Genomic DNA, 26,302 nt, shown 5'->3' on the forward strand with positions numbered 1-26,302 from the left:
GCGCCTCCTTGTTCCCTGTGGCTTTGAGAGCAAAAGGTTGCGGCTCGTTGATCGGTCCATTCAAGGCGTCGTCCACATACCTTGCCTCCTTGATCATCATTCGCCCGCTGACGAATTTTCCTAGGACTTCTTCGGGCGACATTTTGGTGTACCTGGGATTCTCACGAATATTATTCACCAAATGAGGATCAAGAACGGTAAAGGACCTTAGCATTAGTCGGACGACGTCGTGGTCCGTCCATCGCGTGCTTCCGTAGCTCCTTATTTTGTTGATAAGGGTCTTGAGCCGGTTGTATGTCTGAGTTGGCTCCTCGCCCCTTATCATCGCGAACCGTCCAAGCTCGCCCTCCACCAACTCCATTTTGGTGAGCAAGGTAGCGTCATTTCCCTCATGAGAGATCTTGAGGGTATCCCAGATTTGCTTGGCGTTATCCAAGCCACTCACTTTATTATATTCATCCCTGCACAATGAGGCTAGAAGAACAGTAGTAGCTTGTGCATTCTTATGGATTTGCTCATTAATGAATATAGGACTATCCGAACTATTAAAGTGCATTCCACTATCTACAATCTCCCATATGCTAGGATGGAGAGAGAATAGGTGACTACGCATTTTGTGGCTCCAAAATCCGTAGTCCTCTCCATCAAAGTGTGGGGGCTTGCCGAGTGGAATGGAAAGCAAATGTGAATTTGAACTTTGCGGAATACGAGAGTAGTCAAAAGAAAAGTTAGAATTAACCGGTTTCCTTTGTTTGTCGTGGTCGTCGTCCTTTTGGGAAGAAGAGGACTCATCGCTATCGTAGTAGACGATCTCCTTGATGCGTCTTGTCTTCTTCTTCTTCCCATCTCTTCGCTTGTGGCCCGAGCCCGAGTCATTGGACTTGTCATCCCTTGGCTCGTTGACGAAGGACTCCTTCTCCTTGTCGTTGATCACAATTCCCTTCCCTTTAGGATCCATCTCTTCGGGCGGTTAGTCCCTTTCTTGAAGAGAACGGCTCCGATACCAATTGAGAGCACCTAGAGGGGGGGGGGTGAATAGGTGATCCTGTAAAACTTCAATACTTAAGCCACAAAAACTTGTTAAGGGTTAGCACAAGTATGGCCAAGTGGCTAGAGAGGAGTCAAAACACAATAACCACAAGAAAGCAATCACAGAGTTGACACGGTGGTTATCCCGTGGTTCGGCCAAGTACAAAACTTGCCTACTCCACGTTGTGGCGTCCCAACGGACGAGAGTTGCACTCAACTCCTCTCAAGTGATCCAATGATCAACTTGAATACCACGGTGTTTTCCTTTCCTTTGATCTTTTCCCGTTTGCGAGGAATCTCCACAGCTTGGAGTCTCTCGCCCTTACAATTGAGTTCACAAAGAAGTACAGAGTAAGGTGGGAATGAGCAACGCACACAAGACTCGAAAATCAGAGCAACAACACGCACACAAGTTGCAACAAGAGCTCGCAACGCAACACAAAGAGTTCACAACTCCACAAGAGCTCTATATGCTATCACAATGAAACGAATGCGTGAGATTGATGTCTTGGTGCTTAGAAGAGTTGTAGGAATGCTTGGTGTACTCCTCCATGCGCCTAGGGGTCCCTTTTATAGCCTCAAGGCAGCTAGGAGCCGTTGAGAACAAATCCAGAAGGCTATCCTTGCCTTCTGTCGTCGGGCGCACCGGACAGTCCGGTGCACACCGGACACTTTCCGGTGCCCGATTTCTTTCCTTATCAGGCGCAGCCGACCGTTGCCGACCGTTGCAGATCTGGCGCACCGGACAGTCCGGTGCACACCGGACAGTCCGGTGCTTCCTTCCGACCGTTGGCTCGGCCACGTGTCGCGCGCCGATCGCGCGGCCGACCGTTGGCCCGGCCGACCGTTGGCTCACCGGACAGTCCGGTGCACACCGGACAGTCCGGTGAATTTTAGCCGAAGTCGCTGGAGAAAAACCCGAGAGCAGCCTCTTCGGCCGAGGCAGCCTGGCGCACCGGACACTGTCCGGTGCACCACCGGACAGTCCGGTGCCCTAGACCGAAACAGCCCCTTGGCTGTACACAGCCAAGTCTTCTCTTCTCTTCTTCTTTCTGTTTCTAACACTTAGACAAGAATATTAGTACACAAAACCAATGTACTAAGGCTTAGAAACATACCTTAACTTGTGATTTGCACTTTGTTCATCCATGGGCATATTTTCACATTTAAGCACTTGTGTTTGCACTCAATCACCAAAATACTTAGAAATGGCCCAAAGGCACATTTCCCTTTCAGGGACCCTCAAACTTGTGCTGACACATCAAACAGTTCTTCTTTTGGCAGGAGCCCTGCCTGAATCTAGCCCGGGCATCACGGAGCCTCTTGCTTCTCCTCAGGTCAGATTCCACAACAGCAAATTTTGGCGTGGAGGAGGCCAGGTCCGACGGGACAGAGGTGTCGTCAGCAGATTCCTCAGAAATGACCGAATCAAGAAACTTGTCATCAGGTCACTTCCTGGGGATGACAAAAGGGTGTGTCTCAGTCTCTGGCTCCAACAAAGCTGAAGGAATATCTGAAGACAGGAATTTTTTTGACCAACTAAAGGAATCTTCGTGCATCAAGTTGGATAAGAAAAAAGGTGCCCATTTCTTGGGAACCTGCACCGAGGTCACCGAGCTATCAGCCAGGGCAAAATAGCTCGCCCAGATCCTATAGAACTGAGCATTCCTTTTCCTTTCTAAGTGGCTCAGCAAAACAGGATCCGATTGCCAGTCATGCGAAAACATAAAGTTCAACCTCACGTTGTTGTGCCCATTAACATTAGGTTCCACCGGCTGGGCATCAGGAATAGCTATATCCCCAGGCACAAGAGGGACATCCTAAAAAGGTGGGCCATCAACCTCCTGGGGCCCAATCATAGGGAGGTCACCCAAGGCAAGGGGGGCAAGGGCATTAAAGTTGGGCACCGGCCCCACAGCCACCAGATCCTCCGGGATCTGCCCATTCTGAATCTGCCCATTCTGCAGCGAGGCACCATGAATGTGACCAGAAGAACTATCTGAGGATAGGTTCGAATGGGGGTTGCTGACTTGTTGCTCGTCAGGTGGCTGGTCCAGATGGGGCTGCTGAGGCTGCTGAACAGGAGGAACATTAACAATCCATTGGTCCCAATCACCTTGAATGTTGTCTGTAGGCTGAGCTTGTACATTGTCTTCTGGCGGATTGATTGACGTGTTCCGTCTATCTGTCAGACTGCAGGCAGGTGGTGAGCGGAGCTCATGCAGAGTTTGGTGCCTGACATAGTGAACAACTGCTGCCAAAAGTTGCTTGTGAAGACTCTATCCTGATCAGACACAATTTTGGTAGGCATGTCGTGAAGCTTATAAATGTGATCCAAGAAGAGTTTGGCGATCTTTGCTGTAGTAAAAGGGTGAGATAGGGATAAGAAATGACTGTACTTAGAAATGTTGTCGACCACCACCAAAATGCAGTCCATTGAATTTGATTTTGGTAATCCCTCCACAAAATCCATGGATATGGTGTGCAAGCATGCGGTGGAGCTGACAATGGAGATAGCGACCCCGGGTATTTTGAACGGTCGAGCTTGGCCTATTGGCATGTGGTACAGGACTAAACAAAGCGATGAACAGCTTGCTTCATGCCTTTCCAAGAAAAGAGATGCTTGAGTCGACGATAGGTGATAGGAAACCTAGAGTGTCCACCTAGCGCCGAGTCATGTAAGGCAACCATAATTTTCTGTTGCGAGGCTGGATTGTCTCCAATCCAGATGCGACCCTTATGGCGCATGACTCCTTGGTGAAAGGAAAACTTGGAAGTGTGATTCGAACTGATGGCATGTTCTTTCAACAACTGTTGGGCGTACAAATCCTCCTGATAACCTTGCTGGACCTCTTGAACCCAGGCTGGAGTGCACTGAGACAGATGCATGACATGTGTGGTTGGATGTGGGCATCGAGAGTGAAAGTCGCCTAGAGGGGGAGGGTGAATAGGCAAAACCTGAAATTTATAAACTTAAACACACACTAAGGTCAGGGTAAGCGTTAGAATTAAATTCAAGTCCAAAAGAATATCTCTCTTGCTAGGAGTTGCTCAAGAATTGCGGGTAACGTATGGGAGCCAACTCAAATTCACACTAGCAAGGAAATGTTAGAGAGGGAAAACAAATCAAACAAGAATCTAGGCGAGTGAACACGATGATTTGTTTTACCGAGGTTCGGTTCCAAAGAACCTAGTCTCCGTTGAGGAGGTCACAAAGACCGGGTCTATTTCAACCCTTTCCCTCTCTCAAACGGTCACTTAGACCGAGTGAACCTTTTCCTTAATCTCTCGGATCACTTAGACCCCATAAAGACCACCACACACTTAGGTGTCTCTTACTTCGATTACAAGTCACTTGAGAAATAGAAGGGGAAAGAAAAAGGCCAAGCCAAGCAACAAGAGCAACAAAGAACACAAGAGATCCCTCACAAGCCCTAATGCACTAGAATTGATTTTGGGCCTTTGAGTGGATTGATTGCTTTGGTTGTGTCTAGGAGTGAAGTCTTTTGCTCTTGCAATAAGTGAGATGTTCAGAATGCTTGGATTGATATGAATGAGGTGGTTGGGGGGTATTTATAACCCCCAACCACTTCCATAGTCGTTGGTGAAGGCGCTGGCGATGGGCGCACCGGACAGTCCGGTGCGCTACCGGATAACCATTGTGCACTGTCTGGTGCGCGCCACGTCAGCACAACTGTTAGGGTTCGGAGCTGGTCGACCGTTGAAGCCTTTGTCATCTTGCTGCACCGGACAGTCCGGTGCCCTCTGACTTCTGACATGCATTGTTCCTCTGCACAGAGAGCCGTTGGCGCGCACGGAGCCATTGCTCCGCTGGTTCACCGGATAGTCTGGTGGCACACCGGACAGTCTGATGAATTATAGTGGAGCGCGCCTTGGAATTCTCGAGAGTGGATGGTTTGGAGTTGTACGGTCCTGGTGCACACCAGACACTGTCCGGTGGCACACCGGACAGTCCGGTGCGCCACTTTCAGCACCTCAAGTTCTTTGCTCCGTTTTTAATTGTGTCCCTAACTTGATTTCTTTCTTGGTTTGTGTTGAACCTTATGCACCTGTAATACATGAATTCTTGACAAACTAGTTAGTCCATGTGTTTTTCGTCAACCACCAAAATTAATTATAGGAAATGGTTAACCCTATTTCCCTTTCAGAGAGAGAGCATCTACTGCCGCATCACAACCCTTCTTGTAGACGATGCGGTAGTGCAAACCTGCCAATTTGGAGTACAACTTCTATTGCCAGATTGTGTGTAGCCACTATTCATTGAGCAAGGTTAGGCTCTGATGGTCCGTATAGATGTGGAACTCTGTGAGCTGCAAGTAGGAATGCCACTGAGCAACTGCAATCACTATGGCCATATACTTTCTCGTACATTGAGAGACCTTGATCTTGGACCAAGGGCCTTACTAAGGAATGCTAGAGGATGTTCCTTTTGCGCGTTAGCACTACTCCAATTCCGGCATGACTGGCATCCGTGTACATACAGAAAGTTTGGGAGAAATAATGAAGTGCTAATACTGGAGCTGAGACAAGCGCTTGCTTCAACACATCAAAGGTGTACTGGTGATCTGGTGTCCATATAAAAAATAGTATTCTTCTTTAGAAGATCCGACAAGGGTTTACTAATAGTGCCGAAGTGATGCACAAATTTTCTATAAAAGCCCGCAAGCCCCAAAAAACCGCGTAACTCCTTAGCCGACACCACCGGGGTAGGACAATGCTGAATGACTTGTATCTTAGCGGGATCGATTGCCACACCGTCTTTAGGCCTTGTTCGTTTCTGTCGGATTGGTAGGTCGGAACGATTCCTAACCGGATTGCTTCTCTAATTTATATAAACTTTGATTAGGTGGAACAATTCCGAGTGCAATCCGACACAAACGAACAAGGCCTTACTGATTATATGGCCCATGTATGCATGCTATATTGCTTCGAGCAAAAGCACTGCTGCCACATGTTGCAAATGAGAGTCAAAGGAAGGGCTGTATATTAGGATGTCATAAAAAACCAACGCGCGCTGCCTAAGGATTGGGGGCCAAGGTGTCATTCATGGCACCAAGAAAGGTGCTTGGAGCTCCAGCTAAGCCGAACGCCATGACTCAAAACTCGAAATGTCCGACATGAGTCTGAAAAGCCGTCTTAGATTCTTCGTTAGGTAGCAATCTGATTTGGTGGTAGCCAGCTTTAAAATCCAACTTGTTGAACCATCGTGCAGAGGCCAATTCGTCCTTTTTATGGTGGAGGCTACGCAACGTTTGATGCAAGTGGCCAAGGTCCTTTTTTCTTAGGAACATGGGTGGTGGTCTAGTCTTCGGATTGATAGTCAATAGAGTGTGTGTAAGTGTGTGTGGTTGTTCTTCTAAACGCTGTGTGCTTTCATTAGCAGAGGCTGGGAGAGGTTTGAAGGACTTGTATCCTCTCGGTGTAATGTTCTTGAAATCAATAAAGTTTTCCTTATAAAAAAGAGGCCAATTCGCCCATTAGCTTATCAAATAGTCACTAGATACTTGCTCTTATTTGTCATGGCATTTAGATAGCGGTAATCTACATAGAACCGCCAACTTTGACCCTTTTTCTTCACCAATAACACCGGAGATGCAAAGGAACTAGGCTTTATTCATAAGCAGTAAGTTCATCAACTAGAAATCGGTGTTTGTGCCGAGGAATTTGTAGACACGCGTCACCTCCAATGCGATATCCTCAATGCGCTTTACTAGATCCGGCCGCTAGTGATCGATCTTCGACTTCATGGCCTCCAACGCGATGAGTCATTCCTCGGCGCGGAGAGCGGCGACGTCGACCTGCTGCTGGATCGTCTCGCAGCGCAAGTAGAGGGCGTCGCAACGCTCGTCGACGTAGCGGTGGATGATGTCACAACGTCCGCTGATCACCTCCGACAACCACGCCTCCATAAGATGCATTTCATCGAGCAACTTGCGGGCGACGAAGTCAGGGTAATCCATGGCCGCTGAACGGGGTCGTCGGGGACAATTGCCGAGTGGATACAGGGTCGGCGTCTTCGATACCAAATTGTTAGCATAGCGTAGCTGTATTCTTCTGGTTTTTCGACACCCTCTCCTATTTAGCATCAGGCAGACTCAGCCCAACGTGACATGATTACAAGGCCCATTCTGTCCCAGCTAGCCGAACTTTGGCGCGCGCCTGCCACGACGCCCGTGTTCTGGCTGCAATATGTTCTCTTGATCAGCCACTGGTGTGTCCTTCTGGGTAGCGTTGCTGGCAGTCCTCTCCTCCGCCTCCGTCGTGGCTGGGAACGAGAATAAACTCATAGCCCACACTTGTCTACAGAGAGCCGAGAGGGCTCCCTGCCTCCATTTGAGGGTCTTCTTCACCCGTAAGCAACTGACTCGGCCACCCCTGTTAATTAGTTTCTTGTTTATGATTGCTGAATCACAAATCAAGGCAACACAAATGTTATATGAAAAGGATCTTCGTCCTTCGAAGCATCAAATCCTTTTGGTCTTGATGGTTCTCGAACGAAGGTTTATGAAGAACAAGTCTTCGTCATGCATAAATAATATGAAAATATATCTTCAAATATGACATTATAATAATTATTTATACCATATCAAACATTTAATAACATTGAAGCTTACGTCATATATTGATAAAGTAATACATGGTGTATATTACATTTGTACCTTCGGCTTGCTCGAGGATGAAAATGAGAGTACAATCTAAATTCAGGATGAACAGTTAATAAGTATTGTTTATCTATTTATAGGCAAGGGACGCAGTCCAAACAAAAGTATATTTATAACCCTAGCATTGTATATATTATGCTAATACAAACATCATAGATTAACATCATAGATTATGCTAATACAAACATCATAGACGAAGCTGTAATTCTTCAGCGTTTCACATGTGGTTGCTGCAGCTTCGACACGTATGCTAATTGCTTATAGACGATTTCTTCGTCTTAAGAGCATCTCCAAGAGATCCTTAAAATCATAATCCTAAATCTTATTTTAGGGGAAAAAGGTGGAAAATGTTTCCAACAGTGACCTATACAGCAACCCTAAAACACCGCACGCGAAAACAATCCCCTCCACGGCGTAAAGATCCGCCGCTGCCCGAGCTCCCAATCGAGGGCTTGTTTCTGTTTCCCGCGTAGTTTCCACACTTTCGCACTAGACCGGTGACCAGCGTTCAATCGATTTCGCGCGCGAAAAGTGCTTAGCTAGCGGTAGCCCTCTCCGCAACCGATGGATCCAGGGAGTGACGAACTGGCGATTCACTGACATCACCTTCAGCTGCGATTCACTGACAACAATCACCTAACGCAGGGAATGAAGCCAACTGCGATGGTCATCCCCTGATGCCGGTATTCAGGCAAACGACTGCATACACGTGAGCAACGACGGAGGCTGTTGGGCGAGGCACCTTTGGTCGCGCGAGGAGGATTCACGTGAGCGATGGCCTCGTAGATACAGTTGTGGTGGGCTCTATTCATTTTGTTTTTGAAAATATATTGGGAGTTGTTGGAGATGCTTCACTTTTTTTGTATTAAAAGATTTAAGGAGATCCTAATTCTCTGGTATTGGGAGATTTAATTTTGGGATCTCTTGGAGATGCTCTAAGAGAAGGAGACCCCAACAACCCGAAGTTGAGGCCGTTTCAAACGGCACAGACTCACTCGGCCACCCCCTGGATCCCGCCACCTAAATTTAGACAAAGAAACGACAAACCCCGAGATCTAAGGAAGGAAAAGCAGCGGAGGCCAGAATTCCTACTAACGCATCACACCTCCGATCAGCTCCCCCTTTGCCAGCATGTGGATCCGACCCGGACAGCCAAACCCATACGACGTGCACCACCGCGGCCGTTCTCACCAAGCCGCCATCGACTTGCTGACGACGACGACGTTCGTCAGGCGGTGCGCGCTCAGACCACCATGGCCAGCGTCGGCGACGACGCGCCGCTGCTCGGCGGCGGCGGGAAGGCGGCCGTGTGGCGCGAGCGCTGCCCCGGGTGCAGGCAGCAGAGGAGGGTGCAGGCCAGTGACGGGATCCCTTACGCGGACTTCCTCTACGTCTGGATCGCCTGCCTCTGCGCCTGTATGAATATTATTTAGTATATCCATCTGTTCTTCTGAATGATCACCGCAATGGCCATTTTCGCTTGATCTGAATGTTGTCGGATAAATTAAAACATCCTGTGATCATATCCAGACGAACTACTTATATCATATATAGCAACGTGTGCACGTGTATATATAGTGCAAAAGTATATAGTATCATTGTATCAACTTATAATAGTGCAAAAATATTCATTTTGAACACTATGTGCACGTGTTACTTGCCTCCATCCTGTGTTTTCGGTTCAGTGACTTATCAGTTTTTTTACCAATAAGTATGTCTATTTTCTTGTCAGTGTTTTTTTTTGTATTGGTTGGACTTGTCAGTTTTTTTTTTGGGTTCAGTGACTAATATCTCACCATTTTTTCTTTCTATATAGCTCTGCCGGTCCAGTCATTGTTTCCTTATGTATACTTCATGGTAGGCATGTCTGAATCCCGATCTTTACCTTCATTAACGAGCACAATACTAGATCTATTTCATAATTTGTTTTATAAACATACAACGGGTATCAAATATTCACCCTTTAATTTATTGCAATCAATCAAACAGATCAGGGACTTGAAGGTGGCAAAAGAAGAGCAAGACATTGGATTCTATGCTGGTTTTGTTGGTGAGCAGTGCCTTCTTTTCTTCACGATTGGGATTTCAAGGCTCATCAGTTCCACAGAAATGTTTATATATACTCTAGCTAGTACATACACCTGCTGTTACAATTATCACTTGACTATGGTTTATCATCAGCGTGCCCTTTAATTTCTCTGTTAGGGGCTACCTATTTCCTCGGAAGAACCATCAGTGCCGTGCCATGGGGCATGTTTGCCGACAAGTATGGAAGGAAGCCATGCATCGTGATCAGCATCCTCTCAGTGTACGGACCATGAAGTCGATCAGACCATGAGATCAGCCTTAGCATTCAATAATCTAACAAGACCCTAGCTAGTAAATATTGTTGTGCTTCCCATTTCAGGATTGTGTTCAACACACTTTTTGGACTTAGCACAACTTACTGGATGGCAATTGTAACTAGAGGACTACTTGGGTTGCTATGTGGCATACTAGGACCCATCAAGGTAACTAACTACATGAATTAATGCTAGCTAGCTAGACCAATATTTGTAAATGATATGCCTTGTGTTCTCATGGCTGCATCTGTATTTTCTAGGCTTATGCTTCAGAAGTCTGCAGGAAAGAACACCAAGCCCTGGGAATATCTCTTGTAGGAGCAATCCTTTTGTAACCTTCTTCAACTTTTTTTAGCATTTCTTATTTCTTATGTTTTTTTGTACTTGTAATTAACTTGAGTCTGATATTATGTCATAGGTTACATCTTCACGAGCGATAGCTCTTGTTATTGGGCCAGCTCTTGGCGGCTTTCTTGCACAGGTGAAGATTATGAAATTTTGATAGCAATATATATAAGTCAAATTTGAAAAGCTAAAGAGTGTCTTCCTCGTGTATCTCTTAGGCTATCTCTATTAGCTCTCCTATCTTATTCCCTGTCTCATATTATATTTCAATCTACTATATAAACAATGGCCCTGTTTGGATCCTTCAAGCCCGGCTAGAGCTAGAGCTAGTTTCTAGCTCTAACTCTAGCCCAAACTAGCTCTAGCCCTCTACGTGTTTGGATCCAAGGGCTAGTTTACAATAAATGATATTTTATAATCATTTGTCTCATTTAAACTTTTCCTTATCCGGATTTAGCGTGGCAAACTCTTGTACGGCAAGGCAAGGCAGGCAGCTCCACTACCTTTCCATGGACGGCAAGGCAGGCAGGCAGCTCGCCATGGCCGCGGCGCCCTGCCCCCATGCTCGCGCGCCCTGGCTCCTCTCTACGGCGCCCTGCCGCTAGCCTGCGTCGACCCCAAGCCACAGCGGCGTGTCGACACTCAACCAGGGAGGCGCCGGGCCCCAGCCAGGGCGGGCGACGCGTCCATCCCCAGCCATGGCTGGCGGCGCGGCTCCCCCAGCCAGGTCGCGGCGCGGAATCCCACCCCCACCGGCCATGCATCAAGAAAAGAGGGAGGAGGAGGCTGAGGGAACGGAGGGAGGCGACGGCTGACCTGCTCGAGGACGGCGGCGTTTCTTCGGTTCGAGGACGGCAGCGCCGGTCCTTTCCTGCGTATCGAAGAAAAGAAACGGACCCAGGAACGTGCGGATCCCGTGCGGAAGGATAAGAGAGAAAAAAGGATTTTGGTGGGCCTTTCAACAAACTAGCCCCAATAATCACCCCTTGGTGGGGAGAGTTTTTTGGGGTGGGCTAGTTGCAAAAAACTGGCTCTAGCCCTCCTGTTTGGCTACTTTTGGGCTAGTTTGGCACAAACTAGCCCAAACTAGCTCTAGCCCTTGGATCCAAACAGGGCCAATGTTGTCTACAGTGCAAAACATTGTTTTACACGATCTGGACACAACCTTAATTGTAACTGACTTCTGATGTGTACAAAAATGGATAGTAATAAAAAATGAAGTCAAGAGTTTCATCCAGCAATAAAAAATATCCCATATACATGGAACACATTTGGTGTAAATATACTCCCTTCATCAAAATTATAAGAATTTTAGTTGAATGAAATAACTCACCCTAAATCACATAGGTGCCTACCCATTGATGTTTTTGTCGACAACCCAACCATTAGGCTCAAAATACGGTAATCATAATACATTCTATGATTAAGCGAAGGTTACATGCGTCATTTCCTTTACTTACTAATATATCCTGGAGTTCCTAGGATACTTTGCATTTTAGAATGGTAGGAATATTCTTTGGTTAATTTCTCACTTTTTCCCAGGTTGTTAATAACTAAGATTATGGTTTTTAATGAGTGGGATAATATTTGCATATCTTGCGATTAAATGAAGAAACTATTGCAAAGATACACATGACTAACATTGTCTCTGCTCTATCATGTTTTAGCCTGCACAAAAGTACCCAAATCTTTTCTCCGAAGAGTCCATATTTGGGAGGTAAATTATTTCTCATACTCGTACCATTTATATCATATAACCACTTCATTGTTTAAAAACCATCAACATGTTGGCATCTTATTTCAGGTTTCCATACTTTCTTCCTTGTTTCATAATATCATTGCTAGCAGCAGGATCATGTATCGCATGCATTTGGCTTCCGGTATGCCACATCATCTTCCCTATTATTTTCCATATTGAATCCTAACAGTTACATCCTCTCAAGAAAAAAATATTGAAATATGTTTGGACTTATATTCGTCCATTCAATACATGTTTTTTTTGTAGTTCGATAAAAAAACATTCTTTTGAAGCTTTCTTAAAATATTGAGAAAAATCCTTAGAATTTTATCCCATTTTCTTAGGAAACGCTACACTTTCATGATGATGACAAAGTAGAAGTTTTTGAAGAACTGGAGGCACAAGTTGGTGGCTCCGAATCTACAACAAATCTGCTAAAGAATTGGCAACTGATGTCAGCAATGATCCTCTACTGTATCTTTTCTCTGCATGACACAGCTTATATGGAGGTAATCTGTATCATATATTTCTCAACCTCAAGATTATCTTCAAAGTAACTTCGTCACTAAAACATCAAGAGAGATGATGTTTTCACTCTCGCCCTTGAGTTACTATATATATATATATATATATATATATATATATATATATATATATATATATATATATATATATATATATATATATATATATATATATATATATATATATATATATATATATACACACACACGCTAATGTAATATCGTCTGTAAAAAACCATTTCCAGATATTTTCACTCTGGGCTGTGAGCAGTACAAAATTCCGGGGCCTTAGCCTCACATCCCAGGATGTCGGTACTGTGCTATCCTTCTCAGGTACGTGGTATTTCTCCATTTTTTAAGCTAATAAATATTTAACATGGGAAGCAAAATACCTTGTAAAAGTAACCACCTCTAGCAAATAGCAAAATGGTTTTGAGTATTACTTAACTATGGATATATAAATCATTCAATGCATTTATAATCTTTCCCTCCATGTTATATTGCCTTGGGATGTCGAATTATAATTCCACTAAAATGGTTGCATGCACACATGTAACAACGTGGTATTTGAATGTACTAGAATTAATAGTTAGTGGCTGACATCCAAACATCCTAGCTAATAATTTAACTATTAGCTATTTTTAATAAATTAGTTAATAGTTATTAGCTCTAGCGCATTCAAACACACCAATGCTACTACATTGTTATTGCTGCTGAAATTATTTACGGAGTACATGGTGACAGTTCATTTTATCTTGGTAGGTTTTGGAGTACTCGTATACCAACTTGCTATTTATCCTTCCCTTGCAAAGTATTTCGGACCAATCAAGACATTTCGGCCTGCGGCGGTACGTGAGAAATACATCTTTGATGGTTTCCTTGTAACTTGCATTGTAAATGATAAAGAATCTTAATAAAAGAGATAGTATGGAGAAGACAAATATTCAATTGATAAATTTTATGAAATCAATTTTTTTAGATATAGATCTAAATATTAGGAAGGGAAGAATATTTATTAATAATTGTCTTTCTTGGATAGCTTCTTTAATCTGGTTCATCTTTTTTAGTGCTGAATTCAATTGCATGTTTGGTTTGCAGATCCTGTCGATCATTCTCCTCGCTACGTATCCCTTCATGGCCAATCTACATGGCCTGGAGCTCAAAATACTTATCAACATGGCATCAGTTTTGAAGAACATGTTTGCTGTGAGTCAAAAAAAAAACCATCTCTTTTATTTCCATCGACATCTAGCTTCTAGCATAGAAAAAAAAGGCATTTCTGATGTAAACAAGCATTTCCAAATTTCTAGTTTGGTGAATCTTCTGAAATATATAAACAGATGACTCATCATTCAAAAGTAAATTCTATTATGAACAAATGCTAATTTATTATTTAAATGAAACAGGCTACTATTACTACCACGTGCAACATTCTACAGAACACTGCAGTGGTACAAATCGATCAGCATGTTTGGCAAGTTGATTTGTCTCAATATGGTTATCATTTTTCTAGCTTATTACTTAATTGTATGATAACATGTGCAGACACAAGAGCAGAGAGGTGTTGCAAATGGCATCTCTGTTACTCTAATGTCAATGTTCAAAGCTGTAGCTCCAGCAGCAGCAGGAATTCTGTAAATATTCTTTTATTTTTATCTATTATATGTTTGGAAAGTTACTGTTTCTGTGTTAGAACATTAAGATAATGGATTATTTTCTTAGTTTTTATGTTGCCTTTTTTTTGTAGGTTCTCATGGGCTCAGAAGCACATAAGCGGACTGTTCTTACCAGGTAAACAGCTCATTACATGCCCCCCAATTACTTAGGATTTCAGGAAGCTAAATACAATATTTGTTTCATTTACAAAAAAAAAAGCAGGAGATCAGATCTTGTTTCTATTGCTAAACATGGTGTCGGTGATTGGTCTGGTGCTGACGTTCAAGCCATTTTTCTCCCTACCAAATTCAATGAGGCATTCATAATTTGTATATATGAAGTTTCTTCTTAATATAATGATGCGCAATCTCCTATAGGTTCGAGAGAGAAAAAAATATATATCAGGGACACTGTTTGGGTTTTGAACGGCAAGAGTTCATGTATTGTGTTGGTCCATACTTTTCGCCTTATGATGAATTAAGTCGTTATATATAAAGGGTTCTCTGAGTTTATGCTTCAAGTACCCATCTTTGTTCTTTGCCTCGTGTCCCAGTTCACCTGTGGCTCCAGTAGGTAAGAAGGTTAGCGTAATGGGATCAGCTACTCAGCTAGCGGCTCTATCTGTTGCAGGGTAATTATTACCATGTTTTATTTGGTTGGCTCGTGAGAGAGGCAAACTGAGTTTATACTGGTCTGCAAACGATGGCGCTATGAAAGATCTAATAACGTCATAAACCAATCACTTCATGAAGACCGAACCAAACACGTCCTATGTTTCACCGAGCAACACGCCTTTGCATGTTGTCGTCACCAACTTCAAGGCTTATTGAAGATGCGTCCAAGAACGAGGCCGCCATGAACCATAACTATATCATTCCGTCAAAACTCTAACTAAAAAAATTCTAGATTTTTTTCCCTAAAAACATGCTTGATGAAGTGCTCATGTAGGGGTAATATGTTTAAATTCGTTTGAGTCATAACTAAATCTAATTTAATGCAAGATTGAGCCCGCAGATGATGCGTATTATGCGATATATTATCCGAGTTGCCTCTTCTAAATTTAACATGATTGTCTATCACATAGTGTGTTCTTTCTACCATAGTTCAACAACAATGTTCAGTTTTACCCCTTTCTAGTACAAAGGATGAGGGCATGTTTACTACTAGAGAGGGGTAAAACTAAGAAATGATGTTCAACTAGGGGCACAAAATTAAAATTCCCTAAAATAAAACATATGCATCTCTGTATGTGTATTAAGGAGATACAGAAAGAAGTTAAGAAGTGGAAAAAGAGAGCGACATAGGCATCTTGGTTCTAGCCTAGCAATGCCACTTCCCTCTTGACATGTTTAAATTCTAAAAAAAACTTAGCACATAGCCTAGTATAATTAGCAAACTAAAGTCTAAATTAGATGTCTCTTGTTATTTTAAATCTTGCTCGTTCAATTTAGTGATTGATATAATCAATTTGCATTTTTTTTCAAATATTGACTTCGTAATATGTATAAGGTGCACGAGGAAAATTCTCCGTGTGAGGAAGAGTGAGAGAAAAAGCTCTTCTATAAAAGTTTGCGGAGGACGAGAACTAGAAAATTTTCTTCTCACAGAATGGAGATGAGGAGCCATTCGGATGGAGAATTTCCACATCTCTAATTATGCGATACCATGTTGACGAATCACTCAAACAAACTCAGGATGTGTTTCGTTCAACTTCTTAAGTCCAATTCGCTGTCAAAAAACTAGAATGTCAACCAAACGAGTACAATAACAAAATAAATTCCTAAAAATCTGTAGATTTTTCTAGTTCAATTTAGAATCACCTCTTACTCCATATTTTTAAACTTCTGTCATCCATTTTATAAGCTGTCATCCTGTTATAGAATTTAAGTTGGTTTAACCAAATCTGACCGTTAAGTGCCGATCGGACGGAAAGCATTCTCTGCTCTCCAAGGCTTATCCGGTTATTATTATCCCTACCTCTCGCAGGCGCAGCCGCAGCAAGGCAAAGAATGCCACACCCACCCATGGCGCTCCTCCTCTCCCCGACCGTTTCCTTCCTGGTCTCCCCGTCTGCTCCACGCCCTCGAGCTCTCTCCGCTGCCGCCAATGTATCCTACCCCGGTAAGCTCCGCTGATGCGCATCCTCGATCCCCGTCGTCTTGTTCGAGTTCAACTCCCTTCTGTATGCTGTCCTGGCTGGTTGGGGTCGGTTCCTGGGATGGATGCCATGCCCTATCAGCTGCAATCCCCGCATGGAACTGAGGATGCGAGGTATTTGGTCGCTTTGATTGTGCGCTGGTCCAGCCCCAGGCATTTCTGCGCCTATGTGATGCTGCTGGCTCGTTCGGGGATTTCTTCGAACATTAATCGTGCAGCAGCAATTTCTTCGTCAGCGCTCCCAATATTCTAGAGCTGTATCAATCGGGTCAGGAACGCTAGAACACCAAATTTTGCTCCTTCCCTGCTTTATTTGATGCCAATTACTGTAAGATTTAATGAGCAAACAAAGTGCTAAGGCGCACCTCGCTTGCTAGCTGCTATAATTGAGTATATGCCCACATTATTTAACTGTTAATCTGGTGATACATGAAGCACGCTGAATTTCCTGCTAAGTATTGCTTTGCATTGCATGGCTGGAGTGCCTTGATTACAGTAGTATAAGCTTTTTTTGGTTAATAACGCTGTGAAACCTTATTTCACCTATCGTATTGCAACCATCGAGTCATGAACCCATGACTCCATTAGGTCCATGTGAATTCAGAATTGAACTATGTGAATTAGTGTGCACTAGATCCAGTTAAGTGATTTGCCCTTTTGTCATTACTGTTATTGCAGCCTCAAGGCTGCAATGCAAGAACCTGTCCTCCCAACAGAGCCCTCTGAATGTGACTGCTACTTGTGCTTCTTTCGCTGAGAAGAGGCTGGTTCTTGTCCATGCCACGGCAGAGGGTTCTGAGGCTGGTGCGGAGCAGCCAGAAGAGCCGAAACCAGCGACCAAGATCGAGGAAATGCCACTCGAGTCGAAGCAGAAGATGATCATGGAGCAAAGAGCGCGGATGAAGCTTGCCAAGAAACTGAGGCAGCGGCGCAAGCGGCTTCTCCGCAAGAGGAAGCTTAGGAAGAAGGGCAGGTGGCCACCGTCCAAGATGAAGAAGCTCAAGAATGTATGAACAACGTCAACGTTGACTGCCACTCTGCCTTGGTTTTATGTGTTGTGATTGTGATTGCCCAGCTTACGAATTTTGCTGTTCAGAATCTGAGACACGGTACCTACAAAATGTAACTCTGTTTTCACGTAATTTGAATCTTCTTACAGTCTAGCGTGCTCGTTGTGTCTGAATTTTCTACATGGATCCGCATATGATTGATGTTAGACTTCCAAAGACACCAGACAACACTAGCAGAAAATAGAGAAGGGACTATCCCTAAGTGAGCCCAGGCCAATGCCCATCCTATCCTGAAAATGTTGAATAGAAGTTGGTCCCTCGTTCCACCTCAAACTTACTCAAACCCAAACTCAAATGACCTGTGCAATGTTACAATTGAAGAAAAGATGATTTAGTGCTCCTAACTTTACACAGTATTTACACCTCTCAGAGCCTTTACAAATTAATTTTGATCTTTGGTGAGGGGTGGAGTTCACTTTCCACAACTGTGTCTAACCTTAGACGTGATGTCAATGGGGAATTCTTCCACAGGTTTTAGCTCCCCATCCCGTCTCCACGATGAAAAATTTTCCCTGTGGGGATCCCCACGAACACTTGCGCGAGACATTTTTCCCCATCCTGTTCCCCACGGGGATAAATCCTCGTTGGGATCCCTGTCCTCGCTTAAATTATAATAAAGACATACTTCATATGTTATTAATGCAAAACATTATTATTTATATACTTTGTTAGATGTAAGAAATCATTATGCGTACATTAAAATAAACATATTTGTATAATAAGTGATCTCTTAACAATGTAGTTATTTGTTTTTATCATTAACTATTACATGAAAACGTTATCACATGTAAGTTTAATAGGTCCCCGCGGGGAATGGGGAAGAAAAATGCTTCGTAGCCGAAGGTGCCACAACTTGTTTGCCTTGCGAAGCCATTGTCGCAGTCGTGGAAGTGAGTTCACCGGAGGTGGGCGCCAATGTTGGTCACTTGTTCTCAAATATTGTAGATCAAGAACAAGTCAACACAATTGTTAATTATTACGGACCTTCGTCTTCCGAAGCATTATCTCCGCATGGATTTAATGCTCATCAGACGAAGGTTAAGAAGAACATACCTTCATCATTTAATATGTGAATAGGAATGCAAAAGGATGAAGACAGTAGCTGCATCTCGTTAATTCGTTCATATTTGCATTCCATAAAACACGTATGAATATTAACATAATTAATATTACATTGGTACCTTCGGCTTACTCGAAGGTAAAGACGCGAAAGAGTGATTACAATTCAACGTGAACAGTACGGTGGTACTGTTCACCTATTTATAGACACGGGACACAGCCTGGATAAAATTACATTCATGTACTTGAACATTTGTACATAGACAACTTAGATTACTAAGGTCTATCTAGTCTTTTCCTTCTCAGCTTGATCTGAGCCGAAGTTGACGGTAGCTTCGGCGTTTCGACATCGTTGCTTCTACGTAAGGCTTTCGTCTTGAGAACCTTCGACAGGAGGAGGGCGGACCTCTGTATCATTTTGCCGAAGGTGTTTTTGTGTTGAGGACCTTCAGCGGAGAAGAAGACCTCCAATAGTACCTACTCAACCAAAGATATCATAGAGAACCCCTTATCTCTTATCTCGCCACCATATTAGTATAAAATTAGAGCTGGAAGCTAACTGCAGTTCCTTTTCCTTTTCTGGTTTCAAGTTGACTTATGATGCTATTTATATCAAAGTTTGATGGTACTTCTGGCCTTGTGGCATCCACTGAAACTTGGTTACCTTCTTATGGAGGTAAACTTAGTGGCTATAGCTGTTGTCCTTGCTCTTTTCTAGCAAAGCTCTACACTATGAATTATCCCAGACTAACCTTTGATAGCAAAACCTATATTTCTAATGCGTGCTTAAAAATATGAGTTTACTTAGGTATGCAAAATAGTGAAGGGACAGAGGTAACGAGATTAAACCAGAGTCAGATAAGAGCTCTTTAGTGTAACTTATCGATTCAGTAGGTGGTATAGGAGGTAGTGTTTTGGTAACCATCGTGGCTGGAGGGGATTATATATTATGGTTTTCCAGGATGATGGCTTGTGGATTGCATTTATATCTGTTGCATTTGTGAACTTGTTAGTTGGACTTTTTGTATACCTTTACATTGTTGATCCTAGGAAAATATCTCCAAGCCATATTAGCGGTGATGAGGACAATGAGAGGTATGATTATCTCATCATATGATTTTAGGGGGGGATCTCGATTTGCCTATTCGTATTTTAGAAGATAAAATACATTGAGTTTTTATGAGGAAGGCATAGTAGTATAATTGCATTTTCTTCTCATCAAATATAAAAGATTCATTTAAGTGAAAAGTATGTTTTTTATTCCTAGCTGTTTTTGGTGGCGACTATATATATAATATGTGGGCTTAGAGCAAGTGCAATAGATTTTGATGTCCTTCATAATTTATAAGAATAGATAATTTAGTGAAAAATTACCCTCCTATAGCCAACACGTTGAACTTTCATCTTAACTTATGAATTCTCTATTCAGGATGGACCACTTCTAACACATGTATTTATTTGTTTTTGCAGTCTATGACCCTAAAATCCTTCTTTTCATGTTTGGAATGGATCTGGAATACAACGACACACTCATTGGTGGTGGCTTCTCTTTTCAGAAATCCAAACAACAAAAAACTATCGGTGTGATAAATCTTTTACGATTGGGATGGAATATGAGGCTACAACAAAAGCTTGCAACAACTAGAATAGCGAAATACTAGTAGTAAAATGTGATGTAACTTGTTATATAGCTTGCTCCTTACCAAATCATGTTGCTACACCACTGATACTTCTTTCGTCTCAAAATAGTTAGCTTTCTTAATTTTTGAGGATAACTTTGATCAAATATATACAAAAAAACACTAATACTTATGGTGTATAGTTTTTTCTTTAATATACAGGAGATCTATGTACCATTGCATTAAGAAAGAAGATAAAAAAGGCTTTACTACACACCCCTTAATTATGTTTATGTAATGCTTGCAACTTATTTAACTATATTCTATAAATGTTGCAATTTTTGTGCCATATTTGAGTACTTAGTTGATGTATTATGACCAAAAGATACTAGAGCTCAGGTAAGGTGCGCAACATGCGACCAAGAAGCCCTCGCAGCATCGATGACATCTAGAAAAGAGCACGTTTAGTGAGACTGCCATTCAGTGTGTTGTCTGACTCAAGCAGTCCCCTTCTTTCTGTTGCCTCACAAAATATCGGTAGTGTGACACCATCTACTGCCCTGGATAAATTATTGTAGAGATTGAGGTCAATAATAATATGTGTTGTTTGTTTTTATGTAATCCTTGTGCTCTAACATTTATTGAATAATTTGTGTGTTGTTGAAATGCACGGGCATACGACGACTAAAATAGAATTTTGCGTTATCATAGTGATGTTTGTTGTCCTATATTTATGTTTTATACTAATTCTTAACTCTCGTGGCAACACACGGGCACATACCTAGTATACCTATTAAGATAGAACTTAAGACATTGACACTAGTACAACATGCAAATAAACAAGGTGACCTTGATAAACCTTTTTTTGTATGGAAATATAGTAGAGATCCCAAAAGACACATTGCATCAACTCAAACAGTTCTTTTACAATGTGGAGTTGAGTTCGTGAATAGTCGGTGGAGACAAGATAGGCCCTTTGGAGCCTCAGCAAGTGGAAAGGATACTAGGGTTCTCATATAACCACACAAATTTGTTTGAGGCCTAAACCAATCTGATGGATTATTTGTTGTCATGAAATATTAATTTTAGATTGATATAGTGTCATATATTTTTTATCGGTCCTAAAAGACATGTGCCTAGATGGAATAAGAGTGCTATCATCATCTACAACATTGGAGGTGCACAAGTAACACTTTATGGGCTAGACATTCCTTTGAAATATGTAATATATGTTGAAGAATCCAAGGTGAATAGGAAAATTTTAAGAAGGTGGTGATTGAAAACTGAACAAGCTACAGTGGTAAGGCAACATGAGAAAATTTAGAAGCTCAAAACACATGACTGAAGACTTGATGAAAAAGTTTGGTGGTTTTGATCTGATTATTGGTGGAAACTATACTATTCTAAAGTTGGTACTACATTAAATACGACAATAGACATGGATTCCAACCACTTAAGGGCTTGTTCGGTTCTACCCCAATCCATATGGATTGAGCGGGATTGAGGTGGTTTCAATCCCTAGTAAGTCAAAATCCCCTCCAATCCGTATCAACCCCCTCCAATCCATATGGATTGAAAATAACCGAACAAGGCCTAAGGATGTTTGGATCCTAGGAGGTAAATCAAAAGTGTATAAACTTTAGTTAATAGCTAGATATGCAAACAGAAAGAGCTAAAATGACTAAATTGATACTTTTTTACTGATTTAATCACTTTTAAATCTTTATGTTTAGATCTTTAGCTCTTAAGTGACTAAACTTTAATCACCTTTACTTTTATCTCTTAAGATCTAAACATGCCCTTATATGAGTATAATTGTGTTGTTAAATGAATGGCATCGAGGCATGTAACCTCGTATACTACGTACGTGCACTGTCATATTTACTTGTGGCTGGAATATACTAATAGAATCGGTTGGAATTCATAGCATGATTTATACTCACTCTCAAAATAAAATTCTTTCTAGCCCTCTTTTTTGTCCATATTTATTCAAATGATAATGAATATAGACATACATGCAAACTACATTTATAGGTTAACTACTAAATGTATGTTTAGTCTAAAATAAATTATATTTTGGGACGAAGGGAGTATTATGCACATAAAGTACATGAGCAAGACGAACTTTTACGACTAGGCAAGCCCTGCAAGTGGTTTGGTGTGGGAGATGAAGGGGTAAATATTTTGAACTTATGCAAGCAGCTACTACGTGCAATCAGGTCACTTTATCTGTTAGACCTGGATCCAACCATTGATGTAATCGTGGTTTGTTAGGGTTTTTTTTATAAAGCTACAACAAGTGGTGATGGAAGAGTTTAAGTGCTAAATATAATATATCGTTGGATCCAGATGTAACAGATCAAGAGACCTGCTTGAGCGCTTGTACCTAGTATCTACTTGCATAGTAGTAGTTGTCTTATTATGTAGCCCTCTATCTAGCAGATTAGGAGTGTTATCTTGTTATTATTCTCGGTTGTATGGATGACTATGTTGTCAATTCATCACCTGTAACTAAGTACTCCCTGCATTCTAAAATAAAATTCATTTTGACTTTTTAGTGGATTCATACAATAATTGGTGTATACATTTGTCATCATCCAATAAACATAAAAATCAAGAGCTAAAATGATTATTATTTTAGGATGGAGGGTGTAATAGGGACAAAACAATGTAGAAGCAGGTATGAATTAAAGCTAAGATAACATGGTATAAGTTTTTTTTTACAACATGCCAAGTGTAATTCCTTCTTTAAATAAACAGATGAGATAGTAATATTATAGACAATCCATTTACATTCGGACAATGGAATCGGATCAGTCCCCAGGTGCAACTTGCAACTCTGCACAAATGATCAGTAAGTATCCGCAACCTGGAAGGCTGCTACTAGTAACATTCCTGGAGCCTCCATCAGTGTGACTACTACAAGTAGCGCTATTGCAACAGTCAGCAGATACTTATTCTTCGTCGCATCGCCTGCCTGCCTGCCTGCCCTGCACTCACTCCAGGAGATCAGGAAAGGATGGATAGATTGCTCTGGCTACACAAGATCAACAAAATCAAGAAAGAACAAGCAACGAAATGCAGCTCTGCAGATGTGCAAATGCCGGGTAAACGATCATTGGTGCATCTTGGCCGGCGGCGCCGGGTATCCCACTGGCACGACATAGGGCGAGTGATGACCCGGCGGGAACATGACGGGCGTGCCGACGGCCGCCGGCGCCACCATGTGCCCCGAGACCGGGTGGCCCATGGGCGCGTGCCCGTACATGCCCATCGGCGGAGCCGGGTGGTGGTGGTGGTGCTTCATGCCCGCGGGACCCATCGGCATCGCTCCCGCCGTGGTTGGGCCGCCCGTGATGGGTGCGCCGGCCGCGGCGACTTCGCCCGCGCTCACGCTGGTGATGTCGTGGATGCTGGAGCGGCGCCGGTCCCGGTTCATGGAGTTGAGACGGATGAAGTATTTCTGCGCGTGGCTCGCCACCTGCGTCGGCGTCCGTGAGATGACGAAGTTGCGCGAGATGCTCCGCCAGTCGCCCTTGCCGAACTTGTCCAGACCCAGCAAGAACAACCTGCACCCACCAAAAAGGTGTAAGCTTTTGAAGGCGAGAACACGTGGAGATCTGCTAGGAACCTGTGCTCCTCTTCCGTCCACGGGATGCCCTTCCGCCGCTCCTGCTCAGCCTTAGAGCTACTCTTCCCCACGTCAACGCCGACGCCGCTCTTCCGTTCTTCGCGTCGGTGCCCACCGCCTCCTCCTCCTCCTCCAGCGTCCTTGGGCGCGGAGGCGGCGGATCCGGAGCCCTCGGGCGTCGCGGCGGACGACTCCTCTCCAGCATAGCGCGGGAGCGGGATGCGGCCGGCCTCGATAGCGGCCACGTCCTCCACCAGCGCCTCGTAGTGCCGCCGCACCTCCTCCGCCGTCCGCGCCGGCACACTGGCCACGAGCGCCGTGAACCACCCATCATCCGGCGGCCCGTCGTCCGGGGGCGCCGCGGCGGCCGCGACCGCGTTCTCGAACGCCTTGTCCTCCTCCCTTGTCCACGCCGCCGCGGCCGTCGCCAGAGTGGCCATCGCCGGTGTCTGGTCCGTCCGCGTGTAGTGTGCGCGCGCGCTCCTGCGACAATATAGCTTCAGTGCAGTGACGCAGATGCGCGTTTTTGCGGCGGCCGGCGGCGTGGTACGATTAGTGTACCTCTAGGTAAGAGGTAGCTGTGAACCGGACCGCCGCCGCCGTCGGCACAGCCCACCCAGCGCACTCGGCTCACGAACAGCCGATTCAAGACACTAGTTTTGCTACCTGGCCTCCCGAGCTTGCTGCTCGCGCCACCGTATCAACTGCTTTGACTTGAGAGAGCAGGAGCAAGCGGATGGAGGATGAGAACACTAAAACGACACGGTGTGTGTTCCATTGAGAGAGAAGATAAGGTTACCACGAACTGTAGCTATAAGCCTGGTTCCATAGTATCTGTTCTTTATCGATCCCTACATAGACTATCGATAATATGATGATCACGCAATCGATTATTATCCGCTCTTATTTATCGTAGCGATTGAATATACAACTTTTACCTTCGTCGTATCGCATCTTAGCGTGTTACATCAGCTTTTATTTTACAGACTTTAATTAATATAAAACAAGATGTTTCATTAAAATATAAATACATATGCTTTTATAACAAAAAGGAAAGTACAAGTAAAGATGTAAAATTATCGATATTATCATAACATCAGATCGTCCGAAGAGCCAATTATCCGGTCAGATAGTTTTTGCGGATATCCGCAGTATATCCGAATTTTAGATTTGGATACGCATAGTAGAGTCGAATACATATATGGGATGACTGATATCTGTCGAATTTTGGATATTCGGGTATCTTTCCGGATAGTTGTGCATTTTGATGATTTTCTTAAGAAAAAAGAAAAAAAAATACACAAATAGTCTCAGAAATTCATAAAATGTTACGGATGCACAACATATGTCCATATATAAGCTAAATATGTTTGGACCATAAAATCTAAAAGATATCATCCTTTCTTCTATTTCGCTTGCACTTGTTGTGTGAGCTATACGTGAAATTACTTTAAGTATCAAAGTTTTAACGTAATATTTACTTCACTTTATCATTTTTATGTGAGGACTTGGTTATCTTATTATAAAATGTTTGTTAGCCTTGGTAACTTATTTTCATTGTTTGGTCGAGGCTAGAACATTTTAATTTAATTGTTTTTTATGATTTTCTGCAGAAAGAAACTAATACACAAATAGCCTCATAAATTTATGAAATTTTACGCACACAATATATGTCCATATATAATTCTCAAAAAATGTTGAACTATAAAATCCATATTATGTCAATGTTTCTTTGTCACATGTTGCGTGAGTTGCACGTGAAATCACTCTAAATATCCAAGTTTCAACATAATTATACTTCACTTTATTATATTTTATGTGGGGACTTGAGTTTATCTTCGTATAAATTTTTATTAGTCTTGGTAACTTATTACATTTTTGTTGACACTAGAATATTGTATGAATTTAATTATATGTTGATGATTTTATATAGAAAGAAATTAATATAAAATAAATAGCCTGAGAAATTCATGAAATTTTACAGATGCACGACATATGTCCATACATAAATCTAAAAAAATATTTGGATTCAAGGGAGTGGCTAAATGGTTACAATAATCGTTATGTGTGGAATGATGGCTTACACGGTATCCGACAAAAAATACGTTACCGACGCCATTAGTGTCTAATTCGTTCCGTATTCGCCACACGACTATTCGTATTTGCATCCGAAAACATTTGTATTTGTATCCGAAACTATCCGTATTTGAATTCGAATCTCAATAAAAATAGAAAACAAATATGATTTCGGTGATATGCGCACGTATTCGTTCTGACTACACCCGTAAAGTTTTGCTCCATTCTCCGGAAGATGCTCTCCTTGGTTTTTTTTCAAATCAAGAACAAATTGGATTTACAGTTTTCTTAAAATCAAGAAATCATCTTCTCCTAGCTAAAATAAACAGCTTCGCTAACAACTCGGAACGGCCTCAGAAAAGAACCAGTAATA

At 42.8% G+C, this 26,302-nt stretch overlaps 3 protein-coding genes across 4 annotated transcripts; 2 read left to right on the plus strand and 1 right to left on the minus strand.

Moving 5' to 3' along the window:
- Positions 1-7,665: 7,665 nt before the first annotated feature.
- Positions 7,666-14,837, plus strand: LOC103636686 (protein ZINC INDUCED FACILITATOR-LIKE 1). Its single transcript, XM_008659039.3, has 17 exons — positions 7,666-9,128; positions 9,529-9,569; positions 9,702-9,762; positions 9,918-10,020; positions 10,120-10,222; positions 10,315-10,368; positions 10,473-10,535; positions 12,067-12,116; positions 12,204-12,279; positions 12,482-12,646; positions 12,907-12,994; positions 13,424-13,509; positions 13,760-13,867; positions 14,068-14,112; positions 14,207-14,295; positions 14,409-14,452; positions 14,540-14,837. Exons 1-17 carry the CDS (start codon positions 8,966-8,968, stop codon positions 14,641-14,643), a joined length of 1,443 nt encoding a protein of 480 aa, XP_008657261.1. The 5' UTR covers positions 7,666-8,965; the 3' UTR covers positions 14,644-14,837.
- Positions 14,838-16,324: 1,487 nt separating this feature from the next.
- On the plus strand, positions 16,325-17,614 carry LOC100280791 (uncharacterized). Its single transcript, NM_001153712.1, has 2 exons — positions 16,325-16,438; positions 17,153-17,614. The coding sequence occupies exons 1-2, from the start codon at positions 16,327-16,329 to the stop codon at positions 17,485-17,487; spliced, it is 447 nt and encodes a 148-aa protein (NP_001147184.1). The 5' UTR covers positions 16,325-16,326; the 3' UTR covers positions 17,488-17,614.
- Positions 17,615-22,903: 5,289 nt separating this feature from the next.
- LOC103634651 (transcription factor MYBS1) lies at positions 22,904-24,725 on the minus strand. 2 transcript variants are annotated; one of them, XM_035961578.1, is made up of 3 exons: positions 24,520-24,725; positions 23,854-24,336; positions 22,904-23,791 (listed from the first exon to the last, which is right to left on the minus strand). In XM_035961578.1, the coding sequence occupies exons 2-3, from the start codon at positions 24,291-24,293 to the stop codon at positions 23,338-23,340; spliced, it is 894 nt and encodes a 297-aa protein (XP_035817471.1). In that variant the 5' UTR covers positions 24,294-24,336; positions 24,520-24,725; the 3' UTR covers positions 22,904-23,337. The 2 variants fall into 2 exon arrangements, with proteins under 2 accessions (XP_035817471.1, XP_008655472.1); XM_008657250.3 differs by having other exon boundaries at positions 24,415-24,725.
- Between the last annotated feature and the right edge of the window lie 1,577 nt (positions 24,726-26,302).

The sequence above is a fragment of the Zea mays genome, chromosome 8 (assembly GCF_902167145.1).
Source record: "Zea mays cultivar B73 chromosome 8, Zm-B73-REFERENCE-NAM-5.0, whole genome shotgun sequence".
Taxonomy (NCBI): domain Eukaryota; kingdom Viridiplantae; phylum Streptophyta; class Magnoliopsida; order Poales; family Poaceae; genus Zea; species Zea mays.